At 47.3% G+C, this 11,748-nt stretch overlaps 1 protein-coding gene across 1 annotated transcript; it reads right to left on the minus strand.

The window, feature by feature from the left end:
- Positions 1-6,119: 6,119 nt before the first annotated feature.
- LOC119168366 (uncharacterized) lies at positions 6,120-8,615 on the minus strand. Its single transcript, XM_037419770.2, has one exon. It carries the CDS (start codon positions 8,271-8,273, stop codon positions 6,411-6,413), a length of 1,863 nt encoding a protein of 620 aa, XP_037275667.2. The 5' UTR covers positions 8,274-8,615; the 3' UTR covers positions 6,120-6,410.
- Positions 8,616-11,748: the final 3,133 nt, after the last annotated feature.

Below are 11,748 nucleotides of genomic sequence, written 5' to 3' on the forward strand. Positions count from 1 at the left end.
TTGCTGTTTTTATTGCTATACTTGAAGAAATTGTTACTGAAACCTCACAGGCAGTGCTTTAAAGAGTGTGCATGTTCAGGCACTTTTGATTGATCAGTTGTCATTTCAGCGCTCCAAAAGAAGAATTAGAGCAACTTTTCGTAAGGTCTGATGAGTGCCTAGGTCTTGTATGCTTCGTCCTCAAAAAGTACTAGACTCATCATAATGTGCTCTTTTCTGGATGCCCTGAGGACGATCTGAGGCCGGACAAACGGACTGGTTTAGGACCACTTGAGGTTCATTTGAGGGCTTCCTCAGGTCATACTTTCGTACGGTGTAGGTCATCCTCAGGACAACCTCAGGTTGTCGGAGCGTTGTCTGGGAACACGGGGCCTAAATGTGACGGCCAGATCACATGGGAAGTCGGAAACAAGCAATCAAGTATTGATTATTGTCTCATGACTGAAGGAATTTACCACAAACTGACAGAAATGAGGATAGACGAGGAAGGCATTAACAGCTTGGGTAGTGATCATAAACGAATAACATTACAAATGGGATACGAAACTAAAAATATGAGCATGGAATCAAAGTCTGGCAGCTCGTATTTAAATGACAAACAAATAATAAATATAGCCGCAAGAGTCGAGGAAGAAGTAGGCGAAATACCAGGCAAGGACTGGGAGTATAGTGAGCTGTTACATCTAATGACGAAGGAGATAGGGAAAGAGAAGAAAACTGTTTGCTGGAAAGGAAAAAGGAAGCCAAAAAGTTGGTGGAACAAGGAAATCCGGGAGGCGATCGAGAAGCGACGCGAAGCATCACGGGAGCATAGAAAGGCAAAAAAGGAGAAGCGGCCGCAGGACGAAGTCAAAAAAATATGGGAAATATATTTGGAGAAAAAATCCCTTGTACAGAAATTGGTAGAGGCAAAAATTAAAGGTGAAAGTGAACGCTGGATGACAGAGATACACGAAAAAAAGGAGGCCGCGCCTAGGATTTTTTGGAGCCACATAAAGGCGCTAGGTAGGAAGTCTGTCACAACGCAACAACATATTCTAGATGAAGGAGGAAATCAATTGGAAGGGTACGAAGCGCTAGGTTACATCCAAAAGGTAACAGCCGATTCGTTTCAAAAGAGCGTCCAGGGGATCTCCCCGGTGAGTAAAAGTGTGGCGGAGAAAGCAACAGAGGAAGAGCTAGTACTTGATAATTTCAACTGGAAAAAGGCCGAAGGAAAAATTCCAAAGCGCACTGCCGCGGGTTTAGATGGGATTCCCGTTAGCCTCATTAACGAACTAGGACATAACACTAAAGAAGCATTGTTAAAAGCAGTAGAAAAAAGCTTAAAGGACGGACAAATACCGGACAGTTGGCGACAAAGTAGAATGAACTTAATCTATAAAGGCAAGGGAGAAAAGGACAAGATTCGCTCGTATAGACCACTAACCATTACATCGGTACTATACAGGTTGGCGATGCAAGCAGTAAAAATGAAAATAGAAACATGGGCCGAACATAACGATATTTTGGGAGAACTTCAGAACGGATTTCGAGTCGACAGGCGGTTAGACGATAACCTGTTTGTTCTCACTCAGTGTATAGAAATATCTAAAATAGAGAATAGGCCCTTGTACGTGGCTTTTCTAGACATCACTGGGGCATACGACAACGTTAATCAGGAAATTTTGTGGGATATATTGAAAGGAATGGGCATGGGCGACGACTGTATACAGCTTTTGAGGGAGATATACCGAGAAAATACAGTTTGCATAGAGTGGGAAGGAATGCGTAGCAAAGAGAACGTTGAGGTTAGCAGGGGTCTGAGACAGGGATGTCCTTTGTCCCCACTGTTATTCATGCTGTACATGGTGAGTATGGAAAAAGCGCTAGAAGGTAGCAACATTGGATTTAATCTGTCACACAAACAGGGCGGCATGATGATTGAGCAGAAGCTTCCAGGTTTATTTTATGCGGACGATATCGTCTTATTTGCGGACAGTCGAGATGATATACAGCAGCTGGCGAATATATGCGGAAGGGAAGGTGAAGCTCTTGGACTAGGATTCAGTGTAACGAAGTGTGGATTGATGGTATTCAATGATCCCTGTGATCAGACGGTGTCCATACAAGGCCAAGAAATACCGAGGGTAAGTGAATACAAGTACCTTGGAGTATGGGTAAATGAGAGTGATAGATACATGGAGGTACAGGAAAAAGCCTCGGCAGCAAAAGGAAAGAGGAATGCGGCAATAATGAAGCACAGAGCGTTGTGGGGATACAATAGGTATGAGGTGCTTCGAGGTCTGTGGAAGGGTGTAATGGTTCCAGGGCTTACTTTTGGGAACTCAGTGGTGTGCATGAGGGCAGAGGTGCAATCGGGAATGGATGTAAATCAAAGGACTGTGGGACGCCTCGCGTTGGGTGCTCACGGGAAGACGACAAACGAGGCTGTAAAGGGCGATATGGGGTGGGCAGGTTTTGAGGCGAGGGAAGCGCAGAGCAAAATAAGGTTCGAAGAAAGGCTAAGAAATATGAAGGAGAGTAGATGGGCAGAGAAGGTGTTCCGTTATTTGTATAGGAAGAGCGTGGACACACAGTGGAGAAAAAGAACTAGAAGACTCACTAGTAAATATACGGCTGGTATTGTGAGCCATATGTCAACAAAGAGCGTTAAGGGAAAGGTCAGGGAGGCGGAGAGGATTTACTGGATGGCAGCTATGGAGAAAAAACCGGCTCTGAGTAACTACCGAAAGGGCAAAAATGAAATAAGGAGGGAGGCATTTTACGATAATTCAAGGGGAAGCGCTTTACTGTTTGAAGCGAGATCGGGTTGCCTTAGAACGCGTAGTTATAAAGCAAGATTCAGTAAAGAAGAAGAACAATGCACATGCTGCGGGAAAGATAAGGAAACGGCGGAGCATGTTCTGATTGAATGTGGAGATATCCACCCAGGTGTACGTTTGGGCACGAGCCTACAGGAAGCCTTGGGTTTTAGGGACAACAATGGAAAGCTGAACACACCCGCGATTGAAATAAGTAAGAGACGGTTAGAGTATTGGTGGCAGAAAATTAGAGAGAAAGGACAAAAATAAATATTGGAAAAATAAACTATGGACAGTGTGCCGTAAATGGCAGAGAACTTAAGCTGAAAATTTACCTTTTTTTCCATTAAGATAGAATTTATCGAAGTAGAGGCATTAGGCCAACATAAAGAAAAAAAGGAAAAAAGGTTTTTTTTTTTTTGTCGAGCCTGGTGGCATACTTGTCACCACCCCGTTATAAAGGGGACGCTCATAGCATCCATCCATCCATCCATTCTAAGTTCGTCGTATTACAGTAATTATTTTTCCAATGTTGTTGCAGCACGGGCCTTAGACGTGAAAGAAAAGCTTGTCTTGCTCCTGCCATGCGAGCGCGCCGGAAGTGTGGGCGTGGAAAAGCTATGTCATCTTCGGTTTCTTCGAAAGCACTGGTGGAAAGTTCCTGCCGTTCATCGATCCGCACTTTGAGAGCCGCTATGACTGTACAATGTGTTTTCCTTGCTTGCAAAAGAGAGGCTGACCCCTGTGTTCACAAACGCTCCTCGACTCGGCTTCCACCGTTCACTTGACAGAGTTGAGCATTGCGCCACCACTCGGCTGAAAATGACACTGCGCTACTCAATATTCACAGCGGATTATCGCTGATATGCAGTGGCTTGCCGTGCCTAGAGAGGGTGCTCCCATTGGCTTTTTCAAGTGAAGGTGAAGCGTTGAGTGAAGGGACGTTCTATAGAATACAGGGGTGAAGCTGAGTCGACTTCCCTCTAATTTGGATTCTATTCTCAAGAGATACAGCGTAAATAACAATGGGGACTAGGGACATTCCTGTCGAAGCCCGCGTTGTATCTCTATGGGTTCAGATACCTGTTCTTCTCATTTGATAACTACCTTGGTACTTCTATAGATATACTTTAGAAGATTAGTTATTGCGTCTTCCACATCTAGTGTGTCCAGTATTCCCCACAAGACTTCTTGAATCACGCTATCGTAAGCTCCCTTGATATCTAGAAATGCCAGCCACAGGGGCCCGGGTTCTTTTTTCGCTATTTCGATACACTGTATCAATGAAAACAGATTGTCCTGTAACCTCTTTCGTTTACGGAACCCATGTTGTTGTTCTCCCAGTACCACCTCATTCTCCACCCATGTCTGTAGTCTTTCCTTTACTATCTGCATCACCAGCCTGTAAACTACTAATGTCACTATTATAAGACAGTAGTTGTTTATATCGGCTTTCCCCCTTTCCTTTATAGATCATGCTCATCCTGCTTAGTTTACAGCCATTGGGAGCTTCACCATCCATTATTGCTTTGCTCGCTGCCTCTTTTAATGTTTGCTTAGAGTTTGGTCCTAGTTTCTTTATTTGCATGATTGGGATGCTGTCCGGGCCTGTTGATGTGCTATTAGGAACCCTTTTCTCTACCCTGTCCGACTCCCTTTGTTCCAGTGGAGCCACTGAGCTGATTGGTCCATCCTCATCTGGTACGGTGCATGCAGCGTTTTCTTGGTGTCTAAATTCTGTCATCATTCTGTTTATATATTCCATTGCCTCATCCCCTTCGAGTCTGACCCCTTGAACTGCAGTTATAAACCTCTGTTTCATGCGTGTCTTATTACTCGGAGCATAATAACTTGTATTAAGATAGATGGATGGATGGATGGATGGATATGGCTGTATCCTTTAGATCAGGCGATGGCTAACGCCACCAAGCCGCAATATTTAGTGAACCAAAAACTGGATTTATTTTTTTTCTTTAAATAGTGAGGTTGAGGACTCGTACTTTGCAGTGAAGGGTGTAATCTTTCACTCGTGCCTCGACTTTAGTAAGCAATCAGATAACCTCCTTCTAGTTAATTCTACCCACTTAGTCTATTTTGCCCTCCCTGTCTTTGAACCCTAGTGCTTTGAAAAACTCTGCGTCATCATCCTGAACTATAATGTGAAGCCCTTTACAGAACATTATCAAGTGTTCGGCAGTTTCCTCCTCCTCTCCACACGCATTGCATACCGTGTCTACCTCTTCGTATTTCGCCCGATATGTCTTGGTTCGCAGTACTCCCGTCCTGGCCTCAAACAGTAGAGAACTACCCCGAGTATTATTATAGATCCCTTCCTTGGCGATTTCCTGCTTAAAATTTCGATAGATCTCTAGTGCGGACTTCTTAATCATGCCAATCATCCACAGATCGGTTTTAGCTTCCTTCACCTTCTTCTTAACCAATAATTCTTTTTAGTTTGGCCCCCTGCTGTTTTCCAAGTATTTACCAGTAAATTTTCTGGTTCGCTTCTTCCATTTTGTATCGACATTCTTCATGTACAAGCAGCTGAATACCTTCCTAGCCCAACGCTCCCCCCCCCCCCATTTCTCTCAATCGCTTCTCAAATTTTATCTTGCTGCTAGCTTCCTTGCCCTCAAATGATGTCCATCCCATATCAACTTGTACTCCCTGATTTGGTGTATTCCCGTGAGCTCCTAAGGCAAGCCTACCTATTCCACGTTGCTTAATTTCTAATCTTGCTTGAACTTCTGATCTCATGCACAATACTGCATTGCCGAACGTCAGACCAGGAACCATGACTCCTTTCTATATTCCTCTCACAACATCATACCTATTGTAATTCCACAGTGCCCTGTTTTTCGCCCTGGGTGACGGTGCGCCATCCAGTGAGCATTATTGAAATCACCTCCTTGAGCGGTGATCCGGAGAAGTGTACATCGGCGACACTGGCGTACACGCCGGCTGCCTACATCTACGCCGGACAAAGCGCGGGCGTACAAGTTTGCCGACCAAGCTGCTAAAGAAGAGTTTCTTGCATCTTTAGTGGTGGCCCCCGTGACTAACTCGTGACGAGCCGTTGCTATGATCGAGTAGGCCGTGCTTCAGCAGTGCCGCTGCTGCAGATAACGCTGCGTATATCGAGGATGACGTCACCTCGTTCACTCACCATTTCAAGAAGCCGTGCGACCATAGCCTGTTTATCTTGCCATGTAATGCGTTCACTCTTGAGAACTCGTATCGCTATAGTAGAAATCAACAGGCCTCATCTGTCCTTACATGCTCCGAAGTCGTCAGAAAAAAGTCCTTCAGCCTGCCTTCCTTTAGGTCAAGCGTCGACCAAGTTTATTGCTTTTGAAAGGGCATGCAGAGTAAAAAAATATATAAAGAATAAACGAGTTGCTAAGTGCGATCATAAAAAAGAATAAAGTGAGACATCATCAAATCAAGAGGACCTTAAAACGTCAGTATTGGAGTACCTTTTATACACTCCTTACGCGCCAGCAGGCAAGCGCAGATAAGAACACTAGTAAGATTGGCGTGTCCTGGGCACACGGAGCATAACATGTTGCCCAAGTGCATAAAGCAGCTGTGCGATCATCCTTGACGCTATGTGCTAGAGGGTCCTGGCTGGTCGTTTTCCTTGTTAGTGTCTCTGGCCTTGCCATTGGCACGCTTCGCGGCGTCCCACTCTGCGGCCGTCATAGTGCGTGTAGGCCGGGGCCCCATGAAGGACGTCACCAGTTCATCCGGGGGAGCTGGTAGCGGTTGGTCGCCGCTTTGCTCGCCGTCATCGGATTCATCCATGGGTACCGGTTGGGGGCCCGCTCCGCCTCCGGAGGGCGAAGCAGGCGGGCCTCCGCCGCCCGAAGCGATGGTCCCTGCCAGTCCTCCAGTTCCTTCCGGTGACTCTCCTAGGCTCGAAGTTCCCGCCTTCTTGGACGGCCCTGCCGGCGCGTCCTCTTCCATCTTCTCCACCAAAGCCTGCTCAGTTGCGGCGACAGTTCGGCTCAACATCTCAGTGGCACTCAGGGTGAGCGAAATAGGCACGCGTTCCCTGTCGAAACTAGTAGACGCAGTCAAGGGTCCCGCGCAGGTTTCCGATCTGGTGAAAGGGACTTTGCCGGAGGCGCAAATTTTTGTCGAGGTGCTCGTGCTGTGAACGGAAGCGGATCTCGACAAGTGGCCGCCGGATCCTCCGGCTTCGCTCTCCGTGAAAGAGGACAGGCTGCTGGTTGATACGGGGCTGTCGCTGGTGAGGTCCTGTGTGGCGCGCCACTTCATCAGCGCTTTCGAGGCGTCCTCGCTCGAAGGCGAGCGGACCGTGGCTTCGGCGAAAGACAACGCCGAGGCTGTGCTTCCTGGTGGCTCGGGTGCTGGTGGTCGTTGAGCGGCTCCGGCGCTTCTAGAAGCAGCTTCCGCTCCTTCGCTAGTCGTCTCCGGCGTGCTTGTTCCGTTCACCTCCTCTTCGAGGAGGTTCAGGGCCATCGACTGTTCGCTGCTGGCGTCCGAGCTGACATCCGGCGTGCCGACAGACACGGAAGCCGATCCGCTGGACGACGGCGGCTCGGTGGTGTCGACGTCTGCACCGCAAAGTGTGCGCTCGAGTTCCAGCGCGCGGGCCTCGGCCAGGGCTCTTTCCGCGGGCGTCATTCCTTCTTCAGAGTCTGAAGACAAGGCAGAACGGGGGAGCTTGACGCATGGAGGAAGGCTCGAAGAAGAAGGGCTACTGACGTCGTCATCAGACGTCATGGTCTGCTGTTTCTGCAGACGGCGACGTTTGCCCAGCGCCATTGCGGTGGGGCGTTTAGCGGCGGCCCCCGGACCACTGTGCTTGGGTGGCTTCGAAGGCATGTCCATTCTACTCTCGTCGCTAGACTGTTCTGGTGTCCCCGAAGAAGGCGTCGACTCCGTGACTTGCCTGTCACGCGAAGGGCCGGCGATGGCTTTTGGCAGAGGCGTCACAGACTTTTTCGTGTCAGATTCAGCCTCGTCCTCCTGCTGCGTAGTGTCGACAGGTTCACTCATTTCAATTTTTGGCGTTGGATCTGATGTTTCTGAAGATTCTTTCATTTCAGCCTCGGTTTCGGTTGTAGGCTGAGTAGTAGTGGCACTGTCTTCCCTTGCGGTTTCTGTCTCGCCCGTGGGCGTTGATGTTTTCACTGAGCCTTCTGCCTTGGATTTGGTCTTGTCTTTCGGTTTAGAAGTTTCGGCCGAGTCTTTTTTATCGGTGTCGCCGGAGCCCTCCTTCTCAGCCGTTGCTTCGCAAGTCTTGGCGGCATCTTCCGTTTCATGCTCGGTAGTGGCCGCTACCGACGTGCTCGAGGAAGCGCCGAGGTCTTCAGACGCTGTTCTGCCATCAGGTCGGTTCGTCTCAGCGGGGCCTTCCTCGTCGGAAGCGCATTCCATCTCGGCATCGTCTTTGGTCGCGTCAGCGTCGTCCGATGGCTTCACTGCATCCTCGGCCTCCATGTTTGTTTTGTTTTGCAGTTCCTCGCACGATATAGAAGGTAAGTTGTTGCTGCTTTGCTACCTTTGGAACACTTTCCGAGGGGACGTCAAGAAGTCTTGTCCTGCTACGTACCGTGTTCAAAGCTATCTGAACGGGACCTGCTTGTCTGCGGGGACTAGCTTCCGAAATGTAAATGACCGTGTGGTATGCGCACTTCACGTATGCGCCATTGTGCGCGCCTCATGTAAACATTTTTTTTCTTGACACGGCGAAAGGCGATATAGATTCCGGAAAACGAAGTATACTTATTGTACCTAGGTATTGTTCACGCTTGTTAAACATCATTTTCTCAGACGGCTGAAGGTAAATGCTGATATGATTGCAATGCAAGAACGGTTAGCGAGATGCGCGTCAACTGTTACGTCAGCACTTTCGTGCCAACTCTGACGTCAGCTCCGTCGGAAAGCTTCTCTCAGGCTACGTCAGGCGCTGATATGCCTCTTATTTCATACGACCTAATATACCAGCAAGACGCAACAGAACTGAAAAAAAAAGCTACAATATACTGCCGCGCATGCTTACTTATGATATGTGACCAATATTTGCCCCCCCCCCCCTTTTCCTCTCAAAAAGAATCAAAAAGTCAGCTTTGCAGCAAGTACTGCTCACTGGGTGAGTTGGTGTGCGATAAAATGGTATTGCTTTAGCGCAGCTCGGTCTGACCGTGCATAAAAGATGTTATAGTGTCAAGAAGAAAAAAAAAACAAATCAGATGATGGTATGAGTGCTAACTACCAACTTTTTGTTCATTGCGTGACCCTACAAGCTCATTATAATAGCTCACCCTGCTGCACACGTGATGCCGCGCACATGACAAAACCCTAAATGTGTGGCACAGCGCACGTCACCAAAAAAATCTAGTTTTAAGCTGATATCAAATTAACAATCCTATATCAACACTTCACAGCACACACCCCAACAAATTGAGCTCTTGTTCAAATAAGGCTACGGATGGCGTACTCGACACAGCTTCGCTCGTTTTGCGATAGCGTTCGCTTCGATAATTTCTCGTGTCAACGGGTCACGACTGCGGCCCAAGATGACACGGTGGTCAAAGAATAGAGCCCATGCACACGTGTTACAATGCATGGACAGAAAACCACCAGAAGAAATTTTGTTGTTTTTTACTTTGTAACAGTGCTCGCACAAGTGGTGAACATACCATTCTGCCCTAAGTAGACCGCGTCACATGACAGAAAGAACATGAAGACGACAGCTACGGAACATTCAACAAACTTATCTACATGCTTCTTTCCTCGTTTGGGTTGTACCTCCTTCTTAGGGTTCGTAAGATTACATAGTCGACTTTTTCTGTCGAGTTTTTCTGTAGCATAGAACATTACGCGTACATCTCTCACGGCCATCTCGCGGCCGTCCCCGCATACGCGAACCATGCAACGGACACTCAACTACCCGACATCTGCACTAACACTGGATAGCCTGCCAAGGATAATCGCTTGTCTGTCTTTCTTTCTTTCTTTCTTTCTTTCTTTCTTTCTTTCTTTCTTTCTTTCTTTCTTTCTTTCTTTCTTTCTTTCTTTCTTTCTTTCTTTCTTTCTTTCTTTCTTTCTTTCTTTCTTTCTTTCTTTCTTTCTTTCTTTCTTATCAGAAAGAGAGGTCCTTCAATGTTTATGGTTCGTGCACGCTGGCTTTGCCGCACTACAAAGCTGTTTATAAGGTGGCTTTGCTGCTTTGCGCAGAGACCATGCGACAAAGCAAGCTTGCGCACAACTGAGAGTTGCTGAGTGAGTAGGTAATACTGATGCTCAGAAGTGGCTTTGCTTGAGTAATTTACCCTGCTCTAATGTTGTTAAATGTGACAGCTGTAAAGACTCCAAGTCAAGGTTTGTACTCTGCTCTTAGGATGCTGATTGCGTGGAGGCAGTGGCTCAGCTGCTGAATAAACGGAATATTTATTATAGCTGCAATTTCCGTCTAGTGGATACAGTTTGGCCCGTCATGTGTCTACCGATTGGCGTAATTTTTAGTCGCAAGGAAGAAAAGAAGTGGTCATATTCAGTGGGTAAGTGGTAAAATTTTGTGATTGCTTATTTTGACGGCTGTTATGAGGCGTATAACTCAATAATCAATGTATAAGTAAAAATTGCTTGCCTAAGATAACGTTTCTGGAAGTAATCTAGTATCTCTCATGGCGGCAAGTGACTCGAAGATGAGACAGCTTTGTCTAAGAGGCGGTCAATCAAGCATTCATATTTCAAACTGATAAAATTAACGTTATAGGAACCGTACGCAAGCCCTCAATGTCGCAATTGTTGCAATAGCAGGAGTTCCTCCTTCGAATAATTCGCTCCACATTCTATCACACCGCATAACGCGTCACCGAAGCCCTCCATCCCTCTGTGGGACCCTAGCTCCCCCCCCCCCCCCCCCACACACACAAAATGTGGGTTCTTGGATTTTCATTTTCTTTATCGAACTGTCTTTTTTTTTCTTCCATGCGGTGAAAAACAAAAGCTCGCAAGGGCCAGAAACGTTCTCGCCATAGCTTCTCGTATATTCTTTATTTTTTTCTTTGCTCTTCTTTACGTCGATGGCGTCGAAGGAATCTGGAGCAGACTGCCGCTGTTTCGACGAAGCAGACAGCACGACAAACGAATGAAAAAAAAAATATTTAGGAGAAGACACGAAGATAGACGGGGGGGGGGGGGGGGGAGGGAGTTACTCAGCATCCAGATAAAACTTTCGCTAAGGGACTACAGTGCCCTTCACAATGTACTCGCTCGCTGGATTCCGGGTCGACCAATTGCGCCCCCGCGATATCTGAAAACAGTCCAGCTTTGGCCGACTGGGTTGGTCCTACGCCACCTCCTGACGCCGGCCCTCGACGACGACGACAGCGGAGCTCTGGCCGATTAGATTAGCCCTACGCCATCTCCTGTCGCCGACAAGAGCTCTCGCCAGTGGTGCCCGTCCTCGGACTCCTGCAACCGTGTCCATCTTTCCTGTCTTCTCCTTACTTCCGCCGTTCGCTGTCCCTGCGCCTCGTTCTCTCCTTCCTTTCTCTCTATCTCTCTACCACTTAATCCTATCCTTTTAATCACTTCTCTACCCCCATTCCTCGTGAGCTACTGTTGAGGTGCCCTTCCCCTAAGAGACAGTTACGGGGCTCACTTTTCTCTTCTTTTCATTTATGATCACCCCCCCCCCCCCCTGCTCTTCAAACTCTTTCCTTTAACTTCGCACGAGTAGCACATAAAAAAATGGAGGCAAAAGACAAAGGCAGACTTGTTGAGTCTGCCTCTTTATACTTGAAACTATGTTAATTTTAAAACATACATGCATATACTGTAACTCAAATGATCTCGGGTATGATGCACGTGCAATGGCTGTAACAAAAAATAACAAAGCCCTACACTACGTAAGAGAAGAAAAAAAACAGCGACTAGACTAAGCGAACAATCACGCACGCGTCAC

Source organism: Rhipicephalus microplus, chromosome 6 (assembly GCF_043290135.1).
Source record: "Rhipicephalus microplus isolate Deutch F79 chromosome 6, USDA_Rmic, whole genome shotgun sequence".
Taxonomy (NCBI): domain Eukaryota; kingdom Metazoa; phylum Arthropoda; class Arachnida; order Ixodida; family Ixodidae; genus Rhipicephalus; species Rhipicephalus microplus.